General features: G+C 42.5%; 1 protein-coding gene across 2 annotated transcripts in view; it reads right to left on the bottom strand.

The window, feature by feature from the left end:
* Window positions 1-22722: 22722 nt before the first annotated feature.
* FKTN (fukutin) overlaps window positions 22723-26689 on the bottom strand; it is a 76541-nt gene continuing 72574 nt past the window's right edge. Inside the window, exon 10 of one of the 2 annotated variants that reach the window (XM_029604709.1) lies at window positions 22723-26512. In XM_029604709.1, coding sequence (XP_029460569.1) covers window positions 26299-26512 — 214 coding nt within the window. In that variant the 3' untranslated portion in view covers window positions 22723-26298. The remainder of the gene's footprint in view (window positions 26513-26689) is intronic. The other variant, XM_029604717.1, reaches the window with a different exon arrangement.

The following is a 26689-nucleotide window of genomic DNA, read 5'->3' as shown; positions in this document are numbered from 1 at the left end:
TGGGTTATTTTTCCCTATATGCATCACCTTGCACTTGTCCACATTAAATTTCATCTGCCATTTAGATGCCCAATTTTCCAGCCTCACAAGGTCTTCCTGCAATTTATCACAATCTGCTTGTGATTTAACTACACTGAACAATTTTGTATCATCTGCAAATTTGATTACCTCACGCGTCGTATTTCTTTCCAGATCATTTATAAATATATTGAAAAGTAAGAGTCCCAGTACAGATCCCTGAGGCACTCCACTGCTCACTCCCTTCCACTGAGAAAATTGTTTTTTAGCCAGTTTGTAATCCACAAAAGGACATCGCCACCTATCCCATGACTTTTTACTTTTCCTAGAAGCCTCTCATGAGGAACTTTGTCAAATGCCTTCTGAAAATCCAAGTACACTACATCTACCGGTTCAACTTTATCCACATGTTTATTAACTCCTTCAAAAAAGTGAAGCAGATTTGTGAGGCAAGACTTGCCTTAGGTAAAGCCATGCTGACTTTGTTCCATTAAACCATGTCTTTCTATATGTTCTGTGATTTTGATGTTTAGAACACTTTCCATTATTTTTCCTGGCACTGAAGTAAGGCTAACTGGTCTGTAATTTCCCGGATCTCCCCTGGAGCCCTTTTTAAATATGGGGGTTACATTAGCTTTCCTCCAGTCTTCAGGTACAATGGATGATTTTAATGATAGGTTACAAATTTTTACTAATAGGTCTGAAATTTCATTTTTTAGTTCCTTCAGAACTCTGGGGTGTATACCATCCGATCCAGGTGATTTACTACTCTTCAGTTTATCGATCAGGTCTACCACATCTTCTAGGTTCACCGTGATTTGGTTCAGTCCATCTGAATCATTACCCATGAAAACTTTCTCCAGTACGGGTACCTCCCCAACATCCTCTTCAGTAAACACTGAAGAAAAGAAATCATTTAATCTTTCCACGATGGCCTTATCTTCTCTAAGTACCCCTTTAACCCCTCGATCATCTAACGGTCCAACTGACTCCCTCACAGGCTTTCTGCTTCGGATATATTTTTTAAAGTTTTTACTGTGAGTTTTTGCCTCTACAGCCAAATTCTTTTCAAATTCTCTCTTAGCCTGTCTTATCAATGTCTTACATTTAACTTGCCAACGTTTATGCATTATCCTATTTTCTTCTGTTGGATCCTTCTTCCAATTTTTAAATGAAGATCTTTTGGCTAAAATAGCTTCTTTCACCTCCCCTTTTAACCATGCTGGTAATCGTTTTGCCTGCTTTCCACCTTTCTTAATATGTGGAATACATCTGGATTGACCACGCCTCTTGCACACTTTTTACTTTTGTAGCTTCTCCTTTCAGTTTTTTTCTAACCATTTTTCTCATTTTATCAAAGTTTCCCTTTTGAAAGTTTAGCACAAGAGCTGTGGATTTGCTAACTGTCCTCCTTACAGTCTAATTCAAATTTGATCATATTATGATCACTATTGTCAAGCGGCCCCTCCACCGTTACCTCTCTCACCAAATCCTGTGCTCCACTGAGAATTAGGTCTAAAATTGCTCCCTCTCTCGTCTGTTCCTGAACCAATTGCTCCATAAAGCTATCATTTATTTCTTCCAGGAACTTTATTTCTGTAGCGTGTCCCGATGATACATTTACCCAGTCAATATTGGGGTAATTGAAGTCTCCCATTATTACCGCACTACCAATTTGGTTAGCTTCCCTAATTTCTCTTAGCATTTCACTGTCAGTCTCACCATCTTGACCAGGTGGACGATAGTATATGCCTATCACTATAGTCTTCCCCGACACACAAGGGATTTCTACCCATAAAGATTCAATTGTGCATTTAGTCTCATGCAGGATGTTTATCCTGTTAGACTCTATGCCATCCCGGACAAAGCGCCACACCACCTCCCGGGTGCTCTCCTCTATCATTGCGATATCATTTTTACCCCGGTATAGCACTGTCCCATTGGTTGTCCTCCCTTCCACCATGTCTCTGAGATGCCAATTAAGTCTATGTCATCATTTACTGCTATACATTCTAGTTCTCCCATCTTACTTCTTAGACTTCTGGCATTAGCATACAAACATTTCAAAGTTTGTTTTTTGTTTGTATTTTCATTCTGCTTTTTAATTGATAGGGATAAGTTAGAATTTTTTTAGCTCAGGTGAGTTTTTAGTTACAGACACTTGGACTACTTTTCTAATTATTGGAACCTCACTGTCGGGATGCCCTAATTCTAATGCATCATTAGTATCCTTTAAAGATACCTCTCTCCGAACCATGCGCTGCTGAGCGACTGTCGGCTTTCCCCTTTGTTCTAGTTTAAAAGCTGTTCTATCTCCTTTTTAAAGGTTAGCGCCAGCAGTCTGGTTCCACCCTGGTTAAGGTGGAGCCCATCCCTTCGGAAGAGACTCCCCCTTCCGCAAAAGGTTCCCCAGTTCCTAACAAAACTGAATCCCTCTTCCTTGCACCATCGTCTCACCCACGCATTGAGACTCCGGAGCTCTGCCTGCCTCTGGTGACCTGCGCGTGGAGCAGGTAGCATTTCAGAGAATGCTACCCTGGAGGTTCTGGATTTAAGTTTTCTACCTAAGAGTCTAAATTTGGCTTCCAGAACCTCCCTCCCACATTTTCCTATGTCGTTGGTGCCCACATGTACCACGACAGCCGGCTCCTCCCCAGCACTGTCTAAAATCCTATCTAGGTGACGCGTGAGGTCCGCCACCTTCGCACCAGGTAGGCATGTTACCAGGCAATCCTCACGCCCACCAGCCACCCAGCTGTCTACATTCCTAATAACTGAATCACCAACTATGACGGCCGACCTAACCCTTCCCTCCTGGGCAGTAGGCCTTGGGGAGATATCCTCGATACGAAAGGATAGTGCATCACCTGGAGAGCAGGTCCTTGCTACAGGATCCTTTCCTGCTACACCAGGTTGATGCTCTCCAATCATGAGACCTTCTTCCTCCAAGGCAGCACCAGGGCTGCCAGTCTGAAGTTGGGACTTGGCTACTATGTCCCTGAAGGTCTCATCTATATACCTCTCTGTCCGCCTCAGCTCCTCCAGGTCTGCCACTCTAGCCTCCAGAAATCGGACTCGTTCATGAGTAGAATGAACCAATCAGTTGCAGGAGGTGGAGGACATTCAAGCAGCAACTCAGAAACACTCCCTTCTGGCTTCTACAGACTTTATCCTGGAGGAAGGATAGACGACATACTCAGGGATTGGGCAGGAGCCAGCTGTATTACTGCGCCTCCTGCCTGCAGAGGGTGCCAACCAGCAGCTACCTCTGTCCCTTCTCTACTCGCCAATCGCCCCACCACTGTCCCGCTCCAGCTACAGGGCTTGCACCAAGCTGAAGACAAATCTGGTGCAAATTCTTTACCATAAGAACTATTAATATAGACAAAGTCCTAAATATGTATACCTAAAAGAGAGATATGATAGGGACATTCAAATACGCCAGAAGTATATAAATATATAAAAGCCTAGCATGCGTAACCTGCTATTACGCTGTTTCTCCAGAATAAACAGGATTTATCAAGGGGGTAAGATTTGGGTGTAACCTTCCTTCCTGATGCCTCCAAACTAACACCATAGGATTCATTGCAATTGAGTCCAAACTTCTAATTTATTTTCTTGCACACAACATAGCAAGCAAAGGTTCCAGTTCAGAGGAAGTTGTTACAATACAATAAAAAAAAAAAATCCCAAAACTGCCAGTACATCAATGGATAGTAATGCCATCAGATAATCCACATCAGGCAGTGCTGCTCATATCTCAGATTTCATTACATGGTGGACTGATGCAAAGTAACCCATGGTACTCACATAAGGATGATCTGCCCCATGCTTCAGCAAAAGGAACCCCAATAAGTTATTTCCCTCCTTGAAGCTTGCAAATACCCTAACAGGGAGCTGGGTCCTCCAGAGCTGCATGCTGGAGAGAAAGACTGTTGCGACCGCAGGGCCTTCGAAACCTATTGAGGACGCGGAGGCGCGGTCGCCTGCTCCTGGGAGATTGTGAGCACTTAGGCCACGGGGCGGCTCAGGAAGGAGCCCTAAGACACACCGTGGGAGGTGAGAGTGTACAGGCATGGGCGGAGCAGGAACAAGGCTGGACTGGAAACAAGGCAGGCTCAGCCCTCCACTGGACCTACACGCACCAGTGAGACCCAGCAACGCAATGCTGGTTTCAAGAGTAGCCCTCCGGCCACTCAGTAGCCCTTCCGGACCCGCTGCTTGGGAACGACGAGTGCATGAGGCCAGATGGAGGCTGAGGGCAGGAACAAAACTAGACATGGTACTTGGAACTTAGAAGAGTCTGTCATAGACTCAGGATACTTGGAAGACTCAGACTGAGGACTCAGGAGAAGACTTGGAAGTCTCAGGATACTTGGAAGACTCAGACGAGGTTACGAGGAGCTTGGAAGACTCGGAAGACTCAGAATATTTGGAGGACTCAGACGAGGTTTCATGGAACTTGGGAGTCTCAGGCAAGGATTCAGGCATTAGTACTGGATGAGTGCTGCATCGCAGCGTGCCCTACACAGCCACTCATGGCTGGTCGCGGACCACGCTGGAAGCGAAGCAGACTCCAGGCGAAGCAGTGGAACTTGAGACCGGGAACATGTCAAAATTCAGGATTGGCCTGCACCGAGGCGCGCCCTACACAGCTGCCTGTGGCTGGTCACGGATCACGCTGAAACAGAGCAGGTTCTGGCAGAGTCTTGGGCTTGGACAGAAGCAGGAACAAGGAACTCCGAATACCAGGACAGGCTTCAAGACTCAGGAACTTGGAATTAAAAACAGGAGCCTTCTGGAGGCTTGCGCTGCAGACATGAAGGTAGGCCTTGTGCCATGAAGCGCCCTACACAACCCCCCGTGGGCTGGTCACGGACCACAACGGTGGCACGCCAGGAAAGGTAGACAAGCAAGGAGCCTGGAATCAAGATGAAGAGCCGGAGAGTACATCAGGACCAGGACTGGAACACGGAACATCAGGGTCGTCTGGAACACGGAGCATGGAACATCAGGAACTTCTGGATCGGGAACATCAGGACTTGAAACATCAAGACTTCAGGATGAGGATCATCAGGACAAGGAACAGGCAACGAAGGAGCTCCGACGAGGGACGAGACCAGGAACATCAGACAGAGGAAACCAGGAACATGAAGAACATGGAACACGGAATCATCTGGACAGGAGCAGACCATGGGAGATCTTGACCGAAGAAGAGGAACATGGACGACCATGGAACCTGATTCAAAGGCCCTGAGGAAGTGAAGCTGAGCCCTTTTATATAGGGCTGGACTAACAACAAGGAGATGACATCATCCAGTGGGGCCACGGGCTTTTCCCACCACTGGCCCTTTAAATATGATGAAGAGGTGCGCGCCCTTGCCTAGAGGAGTCTGGGGAGGCAGAGGCCTACAGCAGCATCCTGCCATGAAGAGGTATCCTGGCAGCGGCGATGGCATCAGAGCCGCATAGGAGGAAGTCTGCGGCGGTTTTGCAAGCTGCGAAGAGGAACATTGGCGGCGTCGGGCCGGGTGCAGCGGTAATTGAAGGGCCTGCTCATGGGATGGGCTCCGCGAGCAGGATTGTAACAGAGACCTTGTCTGTTCCAAAGATCTATTTATTTATTTATACCGGCATTCTATTAGATATTCACAACAGTTCACAGAATTCACATTCATAGATTCAAATAAAATGAAATGAAGCCAAATGCATACATGAAATCAAAGAGTTATTTTAATTCAACCTTTATTCGTATTGGCAGTTCTCTTCATTTGTCTAATGAGTTTCAAATGCCATTTTAAATAGCCAAGTTTTTAATCCTTTTAAAAAAAAAATGTTTGATCTTTTTGAGTTCCACAACCTAGGCCCTGCAATTGAAAGCGCTCCGTCTCATACTTCTGATAAATGAGAGCTTTGCATGGGTGGAACGCTCAGTAGGCCTTTATTATCCAATCTTAGACTTCTTTGGGGGGTATGGAAATGCAGGGCTGCTCCCAGCCATTCTGCATCTTTATTATTTATAACTGTGTGAATGGTGCTTAGAACCTTATATTGAATTCTATATTTTATTGGCAGCCACTGTAATGATATGAAGACCAGGGTGATATGATCGTACTTTCCCCATTTCCCGGTCAGCACTCTTGCTGCTGCATTCTGCAGCAGCTGCAAACGTCTTAGGGGCAATGCTGGTAATCCCAATAGCAAGGCATTACAATAGTCAAATCTATGGACTGTAGCACAGTGCAAAAATCTCCTGAGTTTAATGGCTTTAATCATTTCAAGTAGAACTCTAAGGAGTGACTTGTCTATAAACTAGAACATACTTAGATAAAACAGAAAACAACAATTCCACAAGGGGCGCCTGAGTACCATTTTAGCTAGTAATCATGGGCTGCACATGTTTCAGTGGAAAGACGTTTTAGAACAAGGAGTCAGGTTATAAAACTGAAAAGGGAGTAAGCTCATGAGTAACAGAAGAAGAGATTACAAAAGCAGCCATCTTTCCTCAGTCCTACCATAAATGTCCATTTTGTTCCATGTGCAGGTAGTTGTGATCCTTGAGAAGGCATTCTCCTAGGTAGGAGAGCACCTGCAAAGCTCCTTGTCTATACTGTTTGGACCTTGTATGAAGCGAATATTGCAGGTACATTTTTAGCCTTCTGGTTCTGTTTTTGAAGGAAAGAAAAGGATCTCTCTTTTCCCATTCACTGTTGACTCACATCAGTCGGGAAAAACATACGAGCATTATGCCTTGAGGATTTTTTTTTTCCTGTGACAGCCTCTAGGTAGCTTACACGCCAACAAATAGAAAGCACAGTATTCAAGATTTTGTGGCAATGCTGTAATAAATGTACTATATACAAATATATGTATACTACCTAACACGGCAACAACATCCCCCAATTTATAATGTTCCTTAAAAAATAGTTTTCTAGCCTTTGTTGCTTTTTCACTGTAACAAAGCTAGGTGGTATACAAGAAAAGCACCACATCACCTTAAGACATTTCCCAGCCCTGCTCAGGTACACCATGGAAAAGTCAACATTGCCTGATACTCTGATCCAGACCAGCACCTGGGCTCTGCTCTCAGCCCCTTACAGCAAAAACAGACACCAATGGAGGCTCTTAAATGTGCAGGAGCTCCTTTCTGAGAGCCTGTGAGATCATGAGTGCTGCCTCTTCCTGGCTACAGTGGGATCCCTGGAGGGTGGTAATTAATGGGCAGCATGCGGAGCACGGAAAGGAGGAACCTGCCTTATGCAGCACCTCCTTGTCTTTCCAGTGTTTGAGTTCTTCAAGCCTCTGTCCCATCTCTGGGCTGAGTGAGGTATGGAGAGCATTCACTGAGCATTGGATGTAACTCACAGGCCAATGCAATACCGGTGCGCGGAAAAATAAGCGCTCATGATTGAGCGCTAGCTTTCCTAATGCACGCCGATCGACCTCTCCCGGGGCATCCAATGCAATATGCAAATGGGCTGCCGTGGTAAAAAGGAGTTGCTAGGGGAAACTGTGCACCCCTAGCGCCTCCTCAGCAGCGGGCGCCCAGGAGAGGTGTCTTCGCCCTTTCTCTCCCATTGCTTTAAAATGTAGAAGAGAGACTGGTAGGACTTTCAGTGCTTCCTTAACTCTTCTTTTGTTCATATGACTTGTCGCCATGTCTACACTGCCTGCTCTGTGGAAGCTGATGTGCCACACAACATTTTTTTTTAATGTAGAATGCGATTTGTATGTGAAAAGGGGTGGATCGCAAAGAGCATAAATTATGTATATGTTCCAACACGTGGTTGTACAAAATCCAATTATCAGGAATGTAGGCATGACAGTGCCAAAGTAAGACATGAACACAGCTATCACTGGTCGACATCAATTTTGCTGGCTACAAGATAACAAGTGATCTCTATGTATTTTAGTGTGCTGAATCCAAAAATCACATCCGTTTCCTCCAGTCACGTCCGGTTTTTCCGCAAAACGCTGTCTACTCAAAGACTTATAGCAATAACGTAACATTTAGATATGCTGAATACGCAAAAAGATAATTAATGCGCAGAAAGACATGCTGAATACGCAATCGGTATAACCAATAGGAAGACTGCTTATTAAATAAACAGTTTAAAACTGTTGACATCAGCATTTTATGGCTATATAAGCAGCGTGAAAACCGATGGCAGCATTCAGTCGTTCAAGAGGCTTAGAAGTCGCAGCAAATTTAATTCTGTTGAATCTGTTTTTGTTGAATATGTCATCCAACACTCAAATAGTTTGTGGACAGTGCTGGAATGATCCTGCTATATTCTGTTACATTTGTGGTTGTTTTACAAACACCCAAACAAAGGACAAATATATCTGACTTTGTACGAAAAGCTTATCATACATATTTCAGAGTGAAGAACAAAGAGAACACTTCCACCAAGACATCAAGACCATGGAACATAGATATCAAGGCAGATGGAACACAAACATAATGGCAGACTACTACTGGTGTTTACAGCGTGACAACCCTGATCATAACTATTCCAGAGCATCCAAAAAGAGAAAGTTTCTCCCTAACAATTAAAATTTACACAACTATTGCTCTCTTGGTTAGATGATAGACTTGTTTTTTGCATGAAACAAATATATTACGTGCTATTGCTTCTTCAGAACTTATTACCCTTGATATTCAACTTTATAATCTTTAATCAAGCATTTCTCATTTGTGAAAAAATTTGACATATTGCATATTTTTTTACTTCATATTTGGAATCAGCACCTTTCATTTGGGTAAAGTCAGCAAAAATAATTAGGTCAGCAGAAAACCTTTTTTTCAAATGTAGACATGTGTTATCATAATAAACCATTGTTTCAAGATTTATGACAACATTTTTGCATGTAATAAATTATTTGCAGTGCATTCAAGTACAAATTCCTTATAGAATGTTTTAGCAACACGGTATACCGTTTTGGACAACTGTTAAGGGGCTACCAACAACTTTCTCCAGTTCTGCTGCATTTACAAGCCTCTGCCAGCCCCAGCCACCACACAGGTGGTCCTTTAACATCTGCTGCAGAGGCAGAAGGCGTACTGTGTTATAAACATATTTGAGCATACCACATGTGCCACGCTAGAGTGTGCGAGAGAGAGATCCCCCACCCCCACCAAATCTATTTTTGGCTAGATCAAAGATCAAAGTCATAAAATCCCACTCCCTTAAGTGTGCTTTATCCTAATGAGCAATAAGAGAAAAAGCACCTGCCTCCTTTTCTGTATACTGCGCACAGAGGCCCTGGGATTTATTGATGCAACTTCAGCCTTTAAAAGGTCGTTGCATTGTTCTCTAGCAGCTGGACAGGTGACCGGAGATCTGAGGCCTGCAATTAAAAAAAACAAACCCCAAACAAACCTCAGCCTCAAATTTCCAAAAGGGGAATAACTTCCAATAATCTGCACCGTGCACATTTCTTTAAACTATCCAGACAAGAGGGGTGATAATTCTAACCACAAAGAAAGGGAAGCAGGAAACCCCCCCCCCTTAAATCATACGTGTCTCTTCCCCTCTTGATGACAAACTATCATTAAGGCGATATCGGCAGGCGTCTGGGTAACTAGACAGCATAATGCAAACTAAACAGCTCTGTTCCACAGCAAATATTAACTTACGCCACCATAGGGGGAAAGCTAGCCAAGCAACAACATCAGATCTGAGGAATTCAGAAGACAGCACTTCTGTATCTAGCAAAACCTCCCAACCAAATAATAATGAAAGCCTGAAATCTGCCACAGCTTCTACTGTCTGTTCACATAAGAGCAAGACAGGGAATAGAGGTGCTGAACTCTAGAAATAAATAGGTGAAGGGCAAAAAGCACTATCAAAAATTACAATTTAATAGGGAGACTGACAAGAAAAAGAGGGTTTATTACATTACATTTTTAATTTCAAAATATACCAAAGTATTCATAATTATGTTTTACATTGCAGACTGCTTTTAACCAAAATACAATATATAAACTCCAAGAAGAATGAATTCTCCTATAAAAACATGTCCACAAAATAAACAGTGGAAATTCAAGGAAAATAATATAAAGCAATACAAACCTGATACATCAAAAATTAAACTGCCATTCAGTGATTACAAATAGACAACCTAAACCACACACTTCATAATGAACAAAGCAAAAAAATCCCTCCTGAAACATCAGACAAAATTAATCATTAACATGGAGTAATTATTAGGTGCAACTTCATTCCTCTTATCTATCAAAACAATGTTAAGTTGATTTGGGTAAAAAAAAGAATCCAAACACACACATACAATTCTTCATAAACTTTTCCACATTTTGCAGGAAACCTCAAGGAAAAAAGGGCTCCACAATCCACCACATCCGGGCGCATATCGAGACATTTTTTTTCTCCTATCCTGAGTGACCCTCTCTCTGTAGCTGGCAAAATTGTAATCTTTTAATCTAAGAAATGTTTCTCTATGCTTTGAAAATATATAATTATTTTGTAAACTCAAGCCAATAAACTCGATTTAGAGGCTGTAAACTCAGACAGCTCATCTGTTGATATAAACACTTTATTCACAAGAGGAAGTGACTGCATAGGATTTTTTTTTTTTTTTGTAATATTTATTTATTGGTTTTTAACAATGGAGATATACAGAATATGGTAACACCCATTATGCACAAGAACAAGCTCAAATGTCCATATTATAGAGCCAAAAGGAAAATCTTATACAGACATAGTAAAGCTATGGCCCCGATACAATCTAAAGCTGACAGATTAACATGCTAAACAACAACTCAACTTTGTGAACAAGCATTAATGCAACAGTGCATATAGATATAACTGAAATAAATGTGATGCATTGTATTGATGCAGTAAAGTATATTTCCATTATCTTCCCCTTTTCCCCCTTCCCGTCTCAACTCCCCCCCCCCCCCCCCCATCCCATAATGCTGGAGTGCGTGGTAGGGATTATTCTGACATGTATGGCACTTGATGATATCAATCCGAGATTTGAACGGCTGGAAGGGAGAGTTAGCTTATTAGAAGACGACAACCTTTCCCTCACAAGCAAAATTCTAGCACTTGAAAAGCAGGTCGAATCACACTCTACCAAGATAGACGACTTGGAGAATAGAGCGAGAAGGTCAAATATTCATCTGATGGGTCTGCATAGGATTTTAAACACAGTTATGGGTTTCCCCCTCTCCTTTTGTAGCCCATTTGGGGGATATTAGCAGCTTTAACAGTGGCTTCCTTAATATCTCTAAATATTCTAACAGATGACGATGAACCAAACCCACCCCCAAAACAGATTCAGGTGCAATAAAAATGTACTATCTTCCCATGTTTTAAATTTTAGTTTTCTAAAAGTTCAGATTTCCTCTTAAGGACAATCTCATCTTTAAAGGATTGCACACAGCTTGTGGAAACCCCCAGTTTTATACTCTTAATGTTTCTACTCTTTCAGTTTTGGGGTTTGTTTTTGTTTTTGCAGGATAGCCATTTGTTCAGATTTTATCTCCAGAGCCTTCACACTTCATTATGAACAGAATCAAAATCTCTCTCAGTAATAGCAAGTCATAATTCTCCTAAGCATCTCAAGAGTTATCGCAGGTGTGGGCACTGAATCAGTTCCTCCATTCTCAGCTGATGTACAATCCAAAGCCCCTGCAAAAAAAAACAAACAAAAAACCAAAAACGTGTTTCCACCTGCTCTTTTGGGCTTCCTACTTAACCAGAACCAGTCTCTATGGGTCTAGGCCCTATAAGCTTTCATTCACAACTACCCAGGGGTCCCCTCCACCCATCGCAACAATTCTCAGCCAGGGACAACAGACCATAGCACCCTCCAAAACCTGGCAAACATGGACCCAAGTCTGGTTACTTGTTCTCACCACTGTCCAGGAATCGATCAAGATCCTCCACATGGTAGGTGTGCAGCGCTTGTCAAGGAGCCATCGGGCTAGCCTGCAGCATAAGAAAAAGCAGCACTGATCATGGCTGGCCCTGATTTGAGACCTTTTAAATTGAAACTGTCTCAGCTATTAACGCCTGCCTGAGCGCACTGAAAAAAAGCACAAAAAAACAGAAAAAACTGCTTTTCTGTACTTCTTTTAAAAGTTTTATATAAATAAATAAATAACCCAGCCAGCCATATTAAGACGCCACCGATATGCTCAGCGTCTGTTTTCATAACCGGCCAAGCTGCGTTGTTGATCGGCTAACGCGCCCCCCTTGCGGGCACCAAGCACACATTAAGAAAGCGGGCGCTGACTTTTCAGCACCTGCTTTCCGTGCTTTTTTTTTTTTTGCATCGGCCCCTATGTTTGGGTGGGAGGTGTGGGTGAACTGGGGGCAGTTCAGGGTGAAGGAGTCAGAAGGTCACGGTGAACTGGAGATGGACTGGGTGAACTGGTGGAAGTTTGCATGTACTTAAACATATATGCATATGTTGGGGGAGCAAATACATAGGCATTTTATTATCTGCACGGATCGGATACACACCGATTGTACAATACTATAGATGATCTACAGCCACAAATATGGGACCATGCAGAGATGTTCTTAAAATTATCCTTTTAATGTTCAGGAAGGTAACTGTATCCCACACAAACTCTGCAAGCTTTCATATCTCTTTCACAGCTGAAAGAAAATCTGTGAATGTTGCTGCACAATCTTGGCGCCGAATTGCAACATGGAATGGAGAACAGTAGGACTACAGGTCAACAAGTAATTGTCAAAAGAGTTATGTATATAAATGTAAAATACTATCACTGCAATTTTCAAAAGCCCATTTATGCACTTAAAGTGCATTTACACATGTAAAATCCAGTTTTAAGCATGTAAATGGATTTGAAAACTACCCTCTTACCAGCCTGGCGTGCACAAACACTGGGAGATATGCCTGTGGCCGGGCCATGCGCACACCAAGCGCATTTTAGAAACAGCCTGGCCAGGCCTTTAAAAAGGGGTGGGGTGGGCCGGGGTGAGGGCTCTCCAGGACAGCGAGATTAGGCCCTGTCCTGGGGAAGCGCATGCACCAGCAGCTGGCCGGCGCGCCATTTACTGCTGCTCCTGGGAGCAAGTAAGTTGCAAAATAAAAAAAAAAAAAAAAGAGGGTAGATAGGATAGGTTTAGGGGTCGTGGAGGAGAGGAGAAAAGGGAGGAAGAGTAGGTAGGGGGATAGGGAACTAGGGATGGGTCGATCACATCGCCGCACACTTTTTTTTTAAAATCACCCCCTCTTGCGCCTGCGAGTCACGACCTGCACTCAGGTATCGTATTTTATAACATGCGCACGGCGACGCACGCAGGTTATAAAATTCGCACATCCATGTGGACGCACGTGTGGCTTTTAAAATCTTCTTAGTGTTTATTGCTATTTACTCGTATATTTTTAGGAAGCATTTTAAAGTATTATGATCAATATTCTTCCATTTTCCAACCCCTAAAATCATGAAAGTGCTATTTTACTGCCTTTTGCTTGTAACTGAGAATTTGATGAGGTACATAGACTGGAAAAGTGACTACTTAAAGACACTTATGCCGTCTTTAAGAAACCTATAGTGTGCATACACCCTGCTGAAGACAGCATTTAAGAACTTATCACTAATGCTTTATTATGGCTTGTGTATGAAGACAGTGCGCACCTACAACCAGAATGCCTCCGTTCCCCCTTACTCTCTCGTTGTTCAGGCTCGAGTGCAAATCAAGTTTTAGGAAAACTCCTTGCAGCCAGATTGAGAAAGCGAGGGCTGTCAATGGAAACGTTTCTTGGTTTCCAGCAACTGTGCAGCACCAAAAGAAGAGCACGTGATGAGTGGGTGGGCACAAAGGGGAGAATGTTTCCTGTTGCCTATAGCAGCTAGGACAGATCAGAGTCATTCTGAATGAGGGGCCACTTCACAACTGGGCAAGGGCAGAACGGTTTCCATTGTCAGAAAACAAGGGGAACTGTGTTCACTTGTTTGCCTCTCGTTCTAATGATGGCATTCTATCTCCCCTCTATGCATCTTATGTCAAGGATGTACTACAATCAAGACATCTTTTGCTTGCTTTACATTGCCATGTCACCAGTACTACAATGTAAGCATCCTATTTTCCACAGCAGGTGCACAGAAAATGCCCTTTGAGATTTTTCCTGGCTGCTGATTGATTTTGGTGTCCAAGGGGTTTTTGGTGGTGGTCTTTTTTTTTTTTTGCTTGTTCTTTAGTTGTCTTTCCTCAAGGCTTTTTTCTGTGCTTCAGTTTATTCTTACTGTTTTATAGCTAGGGGCTCTTCTAATCAATGTAAAATCTAAGCAAACAGGCACAAAGTTCTCTAGATTGAAATCATCATAGGAGCTGGCAAATAAAGACCTCTTGGCCCCACCCAGTTGCATGCATCTCCTGTATTATCAGAAGCCCTACTAAAATTTGGTCATCTCCCTCCCTTGCCCTTTTCCATCGCTCCATATCTATATCACACAGGCTTGAAAAGTCTGTCAATGGATTGAATGCCCTGATGTAGACTTTTCCAGGCATACACTATCTTCTCAATAAAATATTTCCTCACATTTCCTCTGGCCATGCCTGCTTCACATCATGACCTACTGTCCTAAAGGTAAGAGACCACACGTTTTGCTAATGCTTCAACATGTTCCTTAGGACAGTGTGCTGAAACCTCTAAGGACAGGATGAATCAAAAGTTAGCCAGCACTGATCAGCAATACTGAGGAGAACCAAAACCTGGAAGACTGCTTCTGTAATTAGACACTAGGGGGGTAATTTTCAAAAGCACCACTTACATGCTTAAAATTGGGTTTTACACGTTTAACTGCATTTTACCAGTGTAAGTTGACTTTTGAAAATTGCTACAATAGTTATATATACATGTGTAAATACTTTTGAAAATTACCTCACAGTGTTCTAAAATGTTTTAGAAACCATCAGAAAGTGATTTTTTTTCTCTTTTCTTTTTTTACATGGAACAAAACTGTTAGGACTAGAAAAAACGCCTTACTTCAAAATAGTTTTACCCTGCACCAATTGTTTGAGAAGGCCAATCTGGCTATCAGACTGAGATCTTACTCTCCTTATTATGCTTTATGCACACAAGAAGAGAGCCTTTTAATGTTCCCCCTGGAGAGCAGTGGCATAGCCAGAACTGATTTTTTTGGGTGGGCACAAAGTTAAGATGGGTGGGCTGTAGGCATGCAGGTCTGAGACCTATTGTTGTATTATTGATAAATAATGCCATATACTGCACTCTACAATGGCTAAGTAATTTGCAACAGCCATTATGCATCATACTTTAAAATATTTTACTTCAATTGTTTCAAGCATTTACAGCATTAAAAATTCCTTATTAATCTGTATTAATTTATTTTATATTTACTGCAGTTTATAAATGCACAAGTTTATCATATAAAAACCAAAGGAAAACAATCATATCCAATCGATCATGTAATAAAACAAAAATTAATGTATTCTTTCATGAATCCTCTTTGCAGAAAGCCAGAAATCATTGTAATAACAATAAAATATAATTAATCATCGGAACAGATGCAGAGCTAGGACAATTCACATTACAACATGAAAAAAAATATATTCACATTTTGGTGTTACCTCAGCAAAAAATAACCCTCTACTGTTATTTTGTGAAGTACACAAACTCCCGCAAAGAAATAGTTCTCTAGAACCTTGCCACACCATACAGTCACAGCACTGATTCTCAGGATTCAAATAACAGCAACCTTATGAAAAAGCAGCAATGCAAATATTACGCCAGGCCCTAGAACATTCATACATCACCTACTGGAATAACAGAACAAGCTGGACTACTACAGAGAAACTACACGCTAGCAGAAGTACTCCACTTCAGTCACACACACACACAGGCAAAACAGAGACCAACTCTTACCTAATATAGAAATTCGAGAGTACAAATTAGAAACAAACATTTAGACAAAACCAAAACAGAAAACCTGAGAAACTAGACTCTGAACAGTGGAATACTAAAGAAAGAGCAAAATACAAAAATAAGAAATGCACATTCCCAAAGATACCATATTCAAATTGCTAAAATAAAAACATATTTTTTTTTTACCCTTTGTTGTCTGATCTTTGTATTTTTCTAATCAGTTGGTCCTGGTCTCTTTTTTCCATTTTTCACTTGTCAATCATTTCCTAATACCTTTTCAGTGTCTTTTCTCCTACTGTCTTCTTCCCTTCCTCCCTCACACACACACTTTCTCTCACACACTCCCTCATACACACAAGCTCTCACTCTCATATGCTCTCCCCCACCCCACACAAGCTCACATTCTCTATATACATACAAGCTCTCACTCTCTCACCGCCCTCCCCAGGTTTCCATTCTTATACACAGAAAGATGCACATTCAAGCTCCCATTCTCACCCACCCAAGTACACAGGCTCTCACACACACACACACACACACATAGGATCTTACACAGAGACAAACATGCACAAATACTCTCACTCATTCACAAATACATATAAGCTCACACAAATCATGGGCATGGTGAGATGAGCTCCACTACAGCCCCGAGGGCCTCCTGCTATCTTTGGGCCATACAGCCCATGGATTTTCCTGCTTTTGGGGGGGGGGGTGGGGGGAGGAAGCAGAAGCAGGAAGATTGGTGGACTGTACAGTAGCAGGCAAGGTCACAGGCCGCCAGCTGGTTAGGCTCCACTAGTGGCCCGCAGCCTCTCCTGCTGCCACCGGCCTGCCACCTCCCTGGTGCGCCGGGCCTGGCCTTGCAGCTCCGGCCTTCCTCTACACCATCGCGGATAGGATCCCGCGGCAGCCTTGCAGCTCCAGTGCTTCTCTTCGCCATCGCGGGCATGGGATCCCGCAATGGCATTGCTCTAACAGGCCTCTTCCTGGGTCCAAACTGGGTGGGCAATTGCCCACCTGTGACTACGCCACTGCTGTAGAGAATAAGATCAGCCAGATTGGCCATTTCCCAGGTGTGGAATCCATTACCACAGATCAGGTTGGCAGATTAGTTCAGTGTTTCCCAGTGTGACATCACCTGACACTCAGATCCAGATAGCAGCTGCTTTCTGATCTCAGAACCTTGCAACAAGACACTTAAACATGCAGGACCTCCTTTCTGAGAACGTATGTAATCACGTATGCCTCTTCTTAGCTACAACATGAACCCTGGAGTGTGATAATTAACGTCCACACTGCCTGCTCTGTGGAGGTTGGTATGCCACCCAACAGTTTTGTGCCTTGGGTTTGAAAAGGTTGGGAAACAATGGATTAGTTAATGGCAGTGAGGCAGGCCCTATAAATCTCGACAACTTGGTAGATGATTAAATGAATATTTATGGAGAAGTTGGGAGGTGCAAGGTAGTTTTTGGGGATGTTTAGTTATTTACCCAACCAGGTATATTTTCCTGGTGCAGATTTATGGATTGGTTACTATGTAAGATTATAACCCTTGATTGTACTCAGAAAGACAGCATCTAGATGCTGCTAAATACATCCTTGCTGAAAACAGAACCCACACTTTTCTTGCAAGAGGAAAAGTTTTTATATACCGTCATTAAGTTATTCACCATCATAACGGTTTACAATAGGGCACTTATAACAAAGGAAAATATAGCTCATAAATTACATGGGTGGTGCCATTAGAATTCGGTAACAAACAAGAGTTTATATCAAAAGACATTACTTGTGGTTGAGTGTTAAATAGAGATTCATCCTGAAGGTTGACTATAGTTAAAAATAGGTTGAACTAATTCCATTAGCAGCTGGAATATAGGCATTGGGTGCTTTATGCCGCTATTCTTTAATTCATTTATTTAATTTAATTGCCTGCTTCGTTCTCCTTCTTGAAGGCTTGTTTGAAAAGCCAGGTTTTGAGTTGTGTTTTGAAAAATTTATGATTGCTCTGGAGTCTGAGGTCAAGGGGCATGGAGTTCCATAATGTGGGTCCGGCTAGAGATAATGCGCGTTCCCTCACCTGGGTGAGTCTTGCTGTTTTTACAGATGGAATGGGTAGAAGTGCTCTGTTTGCTGATCTTAGATTTCTGTGTGGGACGTGTACTTTAAGTGCTGTGTTCAGCCATTCTGCTTTTTCGTCGTGGATGAGTTTGTGTATTAAGCACAGTGCTTTGAATTGTATTCTTTGTTCTATTGGTAGCCAATGTAGAGCAGCAAGTGTATCGGATATGTGATCTCTTTTGCTTTTTCCAGTGAGAATTCTAGCTGCAGCATTTTGTAAAATCTGCAGCGGTCTTATTGTAGTGTTGGGTAGGCCTAGTAGCAAAGCATTGCAGTAGTCTGTGCTGGCAAATATCAGAGATTGAAGAACAGTGCGAAAGTTTGGCAGGGATAGTAATGGCTTAAGTTTTCTGAGTATGAGTTTAGCATATCCTTCTTTTACCTTTAGAGATATGTGTTGTTTGAGGTTTAGTTCATTGTCAATAATTACTCTGAGATTGTGAACTTTCTTAGTTAAGTCAATTTGTTTGATGTTATTGAGAAGTATTGGAGTTTGTGTGATAGTCAAGCTTTTCCTTTCTAAGTGTATAAATTCGGTTTTGTCAATGTTGATTATCAGCTCCATTTGGTTTAGTAGTTGTTTTATTATGTCCAGATACATCATGGCCAAGCCTAATTTTTTTCAATAGTTTCATCAATTGGTAGGATTAACTGGATGTCATCAGCGTAAATGTAGTGTATGATTCCAAGACCTGCGAGGAGATGGCATAATGGCAGTAGGTATATATTAAACAGAGTAGCAGATAGTGCTGACCCCTGTGGGACTCCTGTTTTTAGGTTGATCTTTTCGGATAGAGTGTTTTTAATTTGAACTTGAAAAGTTCTGTTATTTAGATATGATCTGAACCATGTGAGTGTTTTGTCTTGTAGTCCTATTTCTTCAAGCCGTTTAATTAGTATTATGTGGTTCACAGTCACTGTGTCAAATGCGGCTGATAAATCTAGTAGTATCAGAATATATTGTTTTCCGCTATCGAACCCTCTTAGTATATTAGTATAGTATATTAGTTAGTGCAAGTAGGAGTGTTTCGGTGCTATAGTGCTTACGGAAGCCGTGTTGAGACGGGTAAAGGATGTTGTTATTGTCTAAGTGTTCGGATAGCTGTTTTTGTACTGTTTTTTCAATTAATTTGGCCATTAGAGGTAAGTTTGATACTGGTCTGTAGTTTGCTAGTATTTGGGGATCCATGTTTTTCTTCTTGAGTATTGGTTTGATGATTGCTCCTTTCAGTGTGTCTGACAAGTACCCTTCCTCTAGTGAGTAGTTTATGATTTTTGCAAAAGTTGGAGCGGTGATTTCAGTAAGCTTTTTTAGGTACACAGTGAGAATTATAAAAGATGCTCTTAATGGAATCCCTGTACTAACACTAATGCCTATTTTTTTGTACATTTCTCACAGTAACCATTTGAAGACCTGAAGCGCTCTGACCAGTTCTTGGGTGATTTACTTCCCAGGAAGAGCCTGGTGCTTCCAGTGGCCCTGTTCATCTTCTGCTGGCCTGAGTGGATAGGGTTGCACACAGTAGAAGGGGGAAGGGAGGATGACAACACAGGGCCCCTGCAAAATATGGGGATCAAGGTAGTTGCCCTGGCTCACTCTGTCCTAGGGATGGGTCCTGGCTCCCAGAATCTGCACCTGCAAATATCAGTCACTAAATACAGCCCTGGAGTTCCACTGATTTTATCTGTCGCTATTGCTCTAGAGTAAACTTAGGCATAGTGCCAAAACATACGCAGAGCTCATATACCTTCCCTACTGAGGATGCCATCAAAGACTCTATGACAGCATTGTGTATCTGTTGACAGGCGCATCTGGTGGTGATCCTATGGAGGCAGCAGAAGAAAGTAGTAATGCTAGATCATCAACTCTTGCGATAGCAGAAGATACTGCAAGAACTGAGGCTACCAGAGCAATCAATGTAAAGTCTAGGATCACAGTATCCACAACTCACCAAGGCCTTCCGTGCAGGTGCATTACTGTCTTCAGAGTACCAGCAGTGATGCCAGGCCGAGTGCTTGTTTCTCTGGCTGGAGCTGTCTGTAGAATTTGTGAGAACTGAGATACCCATGGGCAGAAGATGATGCAATTCATATAAATATAAATGTAGTGACTCCTTGGCAAGCTAGCTAGGATTTTAGGATTTGCTTCCTGACACTAAGAGACTTGGAAGCAAAGTGGCAGTCTTAGAGGGCAAGGTGAACTCTGCAGAGAATTCTATCCATTTTCTGTCTTTTTCAGTCTGGAACTGAAAGTGGGGAAAAATGGAGTCTACAGGCTTTAGTGGCTAAAACCAATTTGGCTTCCTCTTGACAAGACTGAAGTGATCCAGAAATTCATGCTTCAGAAGAATAGCTGGGTGCTTAGCTTTCCACGATTTAATAATATTTAAGGAGTCAGTTTTTTTTTTTTTTTTTTTTACACATTTATTTAGTGGAACTCATACAGTTCTCTTGTGATATATTACCTCCTTATATATATTACCCCACAACCTGCTTAACAGGCTCTCTCTTTAAAACAATTACATATTTCATTAGAGACTGCTTTAAGTATTTGAAGTTGTTACTCTGATCCGGAAATCAGACAAAAATGTAGTTATGTGATTCTTCTGTAATATTTTAAAATCATGTACAAGTCCCATTCAATTCAGGTTAAAGAGGAAACAGTTTTTAGCTTTAGCTGCTGAAACTGTGGTACCACCTTTGCTGTCAACTATTCTGCTAAGTGTTGTCTTTCCTATAAAGAGGCTGAATACATATTTTGGCAGACTAGTCAATGGTCTGGTTTTGTAGACATGTGCTCTCCTATTTGACATGTTTTGAGTGAAGAAAGTTCTGTTTCTGAAGATGGTCCTGATTAATGTTTCTATAACAGGTTAAAATAATATGTTTAGTTATCCTAATAGCATATTTGACTTTATGCTGGTATGTCCTGATTAGGGGTTATTAATTTCATCTATGAGTATCGTGTGGTAGTTAATGCTCCATCTTTGTGGATCTCTTGCCTTCTGACCATAGTTTGTTTTTTAGGGATTAGATTAGACTAAATGAAATGTTTTGCTTATTCTGGGGGTTTTTTTGGTTTTTTTTCTATGGCCATTTTCAGAAGGTGTTTGTAATCTTCATATTCAAAATTTAATACAATGATATTTAATATAAGAAATCTGTACAATACTGTATACATTTGGATTACAATTATCACCTATTCTGATCAAGCAGTTCAGCTTGACATAATATGAATTTAAAATAATAAAAAGATCTGTTATGAAGGGGCAATCAAAAAGCTATTGCCAATAACCCTGTCATGCAAAGACTGAAAGATATTCCAGCCAGGCTAACAAAGGCAAGGAGCAATTTTTTAAAATATGTAATAAAAAGCCTTTATTTGCAACAAACATCAGTCAACTGATCTGCACAAAATTCTACCCACAATTATAGGTAAACAAGCACAGCCATCAGCATGTTCATGTATGTGGTACAGGTTTCTCCCTCCTGACAGAAAAGAAACTTAATAATCAGTGTAACAGTGCTGACAACAAGAAATGCAAATACATTCAAAATCCAGTGGTGCTTAACCTGGAAAGAGGTAACGGGAGTGGAACTCAAACCATGGTGGGCATGATTGTTCCTACTGGCTGAAATTACTGTGGAAGCTCTGTACAGCTTGAAGGCAAAACAGAAAGAGCCGCAGGAGGATAATCACATTGGGGTTTCTGAACATTAGGGCAACCTTGAAAAGGAGAACTCTCCCCATCCCCCACTCAAACCCCCCCACCCCCCCCCCCACAAAAAAAACCCCATTGACTATTTTGCTTCTGACTCCAAAAACATGGCTTTTCTGTAAACAGCTCATGCATGATCTCTGAGGTTATTTTCATTCAAAGGCTGGTAAAATGCTACAGAAGTATCTTGTAGTGGAACAGCATGTCAGAGCATTTTTCCAAGTTCATGAAAGGTTTCAAACTTCACAATATCATAACTAATTTTAGCCACTGTGCAGAGCGTGTTTCTGGGAGTCCCATTCCGAGCTTACGAATTTGACAGATTGGTTTCATCAGCAAAGAATTACAGAGAAATAACAATGAAGCAGCAAGCTATAAACTAAAACCTCTTCATAGAATAATACATTTTTACCTAGCTTTAGAGAACATAAGAAATTGCCATACTGGGTCAGACCAAGGGTCCATCAAGCCCAGTATCCTGTTTCCAACAGTGGCCAATCCTCAGCACATTGTGGATGGGAGCATAGTCAGAAATACCTATGGGTTCAATGTCAGTTCCAGCTATTGTGATTGTCTGATATTATAATAAGAGTCTTTCCTGGACCTGTTCTTCAGCTTCTCCAACCTCCAAGTTTTTAAAATGCTTTTTGGCCTGCTTCCTTTTGCTCGTTTCCAGATCAATCAGAATTCACCTACTCCGGGCTATGGCATCATGAACTTTCATTCACAAGTAGCCGCGAGGGGTGCCCCTAGTCTATAACCCATTCCCCACCTAGCCCAGTCACTGTACTCACAGACCACACCTCCCTCCAAAGCCCACCACCCATGCATCCAGAGTTAGACAAACAGATGTCACTGCCGCATCCCACAGAGCAAAGGTCAGGCCAAGGAATCAAGCCCAGGACGTCCACATGGCAGCAGGTAGAACTGATACCGAGCCAACAGGCCAGTGGTTTTGAAACACTTTATAATGTGATTTTTTTTTTTTTTTTATTGGGAGACTTTTCAAAATGATTGGGGGAGCTAAATGCAACACAAATTGCTCCCCATCCATCACCGAAAAACAAACAGAAAAACATCTTCCTATTTTATTGCTCAGGAGAATGTGTTCCTGCATAAAGTATTTGCGCCAATTTTTTTTTGTTTGTTTTTTTTTCACAACCACTGCAATGTCCAAACAAGCATAAACTTACCCAGTAGTTCACAGAATCTCTCATATCATGCTTGACACACTCAACAATGGTTTCATTTTGTTGCAGCACACCATCACTTCCCCTCCTCCTAGCACCACGTTCCCTTCCCCCACTCTTCTGGCATCATCACCTTCCTCCACTGCACCATCATCTGTTTTATCTGTTCCAAACCCCTTTCTGCCCCCCTAGGATCGCATCCCACAGAGCAGCAGAAAGTCTGCAAATAGAGTTTACCTGCTGCTGCCGCCTCCTCCTCTACAGCTTCCCTGTTAAGTCAGAATTGCACAATCTCATGAGAACTTCAATTCCTGCACATGCTGAGCAGAGCTAAGAGCTCTACTAACTAGAAAAAATAAGCCCGTTTGGTGTCACTGGATGATGTCCATCCACATGTTACAGCTACTTAGGCCCTGCTTAACAACAAAAATTATGTGGCAAATTCTGCAGCAATTTTGTGGCTCCAGCTGCACAGGTTACATAGTTTTGCATGTTAAATAATGTAAACTTTACTTTACAGGAAGAAAATAGGTTTTCTTGATCTCGCAATTTATTTTATTCTCTTTTGGGAGGGGGAGAAGGGATCTCAAAGATTGATGCGAGGGAGGGAGAAGAGTCGGGAAGGAGGATCTGGGATCAAGAGGGTGGTCTCCCCCTCCTCCAGCTCATCTCACTCCTCTTGCAGCCCAGTGCAGTAGCCCAAATCCTGCCTAACTGAAGACAACCCCCAAGCTCAAACCTCCTCTCTCCCCTTCAGTGCTCCAGAGTAAAGTCTACAAGAGGCGTATGGCCCACTGATTTGCACAGCACTAGCATTATCATTTCTGGACTTTCTTACCATGCCCCTGATCTTTGTCTTTCCATGGGGGGGTTGTCAGGTGCCTCTGCTCCCCCCCCCTCCCCAGGCGGCAATGTTTTGCCTGCTGACGGCAACGATATCCATAGGCGATTCACCAAAGAGCCACACCTAAGGGCCTGCGCCCCTTAGTGCATTCCTTTGGGTGCTCAGATTCTGTTTTTGACGGTGGTTGGTTTACTTGTTTAATATGCTTGGAGCTTTATTCTATCATGGCTGCTATTTCATTTATTGTTGGACAAGACTGGTACAGCCATAAATAAAAGTTCAATACAATTAAAAAAAAAATAAATTACTAGCCCCCCCCCCCCTGTATGTTTTGAAGCTATGAAACCCTACCAGTTAAGCCTTCCGGCTTCACGTGTGTTTAATATCTGTTCACGTATTTCAAAATATCCTTTAGTTTTGGGAGGTTTTTTTATTTAATTTCTGATCATAATTTACAGTTTCTTGCTCTCACAGAACTCGGCTGCAGAGCAGACAACTTTTGCCTGGTCTGCACGCCCTATGAGATTTTCTTTATAAAAAACAGGGTGAGAAGGAAAGGAGGGGGGGTTGTAACTTGGATTTTTTGAGATTCTTTAAAAGCGGCAAAAAAGTTGATGCAAGACCACTTAATTATATTGAAGCCTTACTGGTTAGGCCCGAATGGGAATTTACTTTGTTGGTTACCTGTGGCATATTGTCCCCCAGATAGGCCTCAAGCCATCCCTTGCAGAAACAACTGAATCAATAGCAGAATGTGCAGCCAAATATGATCGCCTAATTGTTTTAGGAGATTTCAATGTGTTTGTAGATAACCTTGCCTTACCAAGTTCTAAAGAGGAGTCCTCCCCACCCCAGGGAAGGTGAATTACGAGGTCAGAGCTGTTGGACAGCTTTTAAATCTAGAAAAAACAGAAGGTCCTTATTGTTTAGCTAAAACTGCTGAGTTCATACTCCCCTTCTGAGACACTTCAGGCTCAAGGGGACCCCCCAGGGGCCTTCTATCAGCTGGCGATAGCGGTGGGGGGCAGGGCAGCGTCCTTACAAGCCCCACTCAGATACGGCAGCAAAAGGTATTCAAAGATGACCACCGTTCCCGCCAAAATCGGGGAAACTTATCCGGCTGCTGGGCTCCCCCCTACATTGACCGCGGAGGATCGCTGCCTCTCCTCGGTCACCCGTGCGTTCCCCCCCAAGCTGCCTTCTTCTATGGAAGCGCAGTGGGAACAAGTGCCGGGCGAGGGAGAAGCGCTCACGTGTCCCCCCACATGCTGCGCATTGACTGCCGCGAGGCAGGGCGGCGAAACAGTGTCGGGAGCCTTCTAACTTTTTTTTTTTTTTAAACAGTAAACCCCGACTTTCCGGGCACCACAGACTCGCGGGACGCCGCAATGAAAGAAGAGCACCCGACCGGCACAAGCGGCAAAGGCCAAAAATAAATAGCAAGGCTTCTCACCTTTTTTTTTTTTAAACTTTAATCTAAAGTTGAATACTTGCGGCTGCAGGCTCCAGGTGTGCTCCTGAAGGAGGGAGGAGAGGGAACTGGCCCCACCTGTTATCTCCCCACCTCCGCAGGTGAAGGATCTGATCAGAGCTAGGGGTTTCCAAACCCCCCCTCCCCCGCACGCCAGCTCCTTCAGCTCAAAGGATGGCCCCACCAGGTCTACCAACCTTCTAGGAGTGCCAAGGAAGAACCTACGCTAAACCTAGACCTTGATAAATATCTTCCTCTATTAGTTTTGGGGTTTTTTTTACTCCCTTCAGACTGCAGATTCTGCACTTCTTTCCATCTGCTGGAGACAGAGAAATACTGAGGGACTGCAGGTGGCACACCAGGTTGTGACAGTGTCAGCAAAACTTTCTCTGTCTCCATCAGCTGGAAGGGAGGCAAAACCCAGGAGTCTGCACTGATCTGGGTATGTACAAGGAAAAAAGGTTAATGGCTTTCTGTTTCAAAAGATTTTTACTGAGATTGAGATTTAGTTAGGTTATTCTGTTTGATGATTTTTGCTGTTTAACTTCATTCAGTAACAGGTAATGTTACAGTAAGCATGTTTGACAAGTCATAACTGTTTACTGAGAGCAGTTACCTCTATCGTCTTAATTTTTAGTTTACTGTTAAGTGTATATTTTAAAGATTTGATTTTTTGTTTTATTTTGTTAATGTTTTTGTACTTCATTTTATATTTTAAGATTGTTTTTTTTTAATCAGTTTTATGTATTATTTCATGATCATGTTACTCATTCTTATTATGAATAATCTTATGTACGCAGCTTAGGAATTTTTTTGATAGGCGATTTATAGCCAACATAAATAAATAATAAAATAAATAAATGAGAGGGCGCTTGATGTCAGTGGCTCATTTCTGAAGCGCTTCACCCTTCAGACTGTAAGCAGCTATAATCTCTTTTCCAGAAATACCCTAAATGAAAGGTCTCCTCAAGCAGAGAGCAAGCGGGTCTTCGGCACACTGGCAACCCTGCCTGCAGCGAATGTCACTCCCTGTTTGATCATGTGACCTCAGTAGACTTGAATGACCTCATCCCATTCGCTCACAGGCCAGACGCCATTGGGCTGCACGTTGTGGGGAGAGCTCTTCCAGTCCCAGGTCTCCACGGGCACCGCCCAGCCGCTGCCGTAGTTGGCTTCTATGTACGCGAGCGTCTCGCAGGGCACCCGAACTTTCAGCTCCACAAACTCAGTCCAGCAGAGCGTGAACTTAGGAAAGAGGTACCTGTACGACAACAAAACCACAAGCAACAGTCAAAGTGGTCGCCAGCCAAAGCAAAAGAAAAGCTTAAATTTAAAATAATGCAATCTATACTTTTCATCATGCTTGTAGCACATACCCAAGCACACTGAGCACTGGGAAGAGGTGATTCAACAAAAGAGAGAACTGCAATGTAACAAG

The sequence above is a fragment of the Rhinatrema bivittatum genome, chromosome 1, assembly GCF_901001135.1.
Source record: "Rhinatrema bivittatum chromosome 1, aRhiBiv1.1, whole genome shotgun sequence".
NCBI lineage: Eukaryota > Metazoa > Chordata > Amphibia > Gymnophiona > Rhinatrematidae > Rhinatrema > Rhinatrema bivittatum.
The sequence above is the reverse complement of the archived record's forward strand: the minus strand, read 5'-3'. Positions and strand labels throughout refer to the sequence as shown.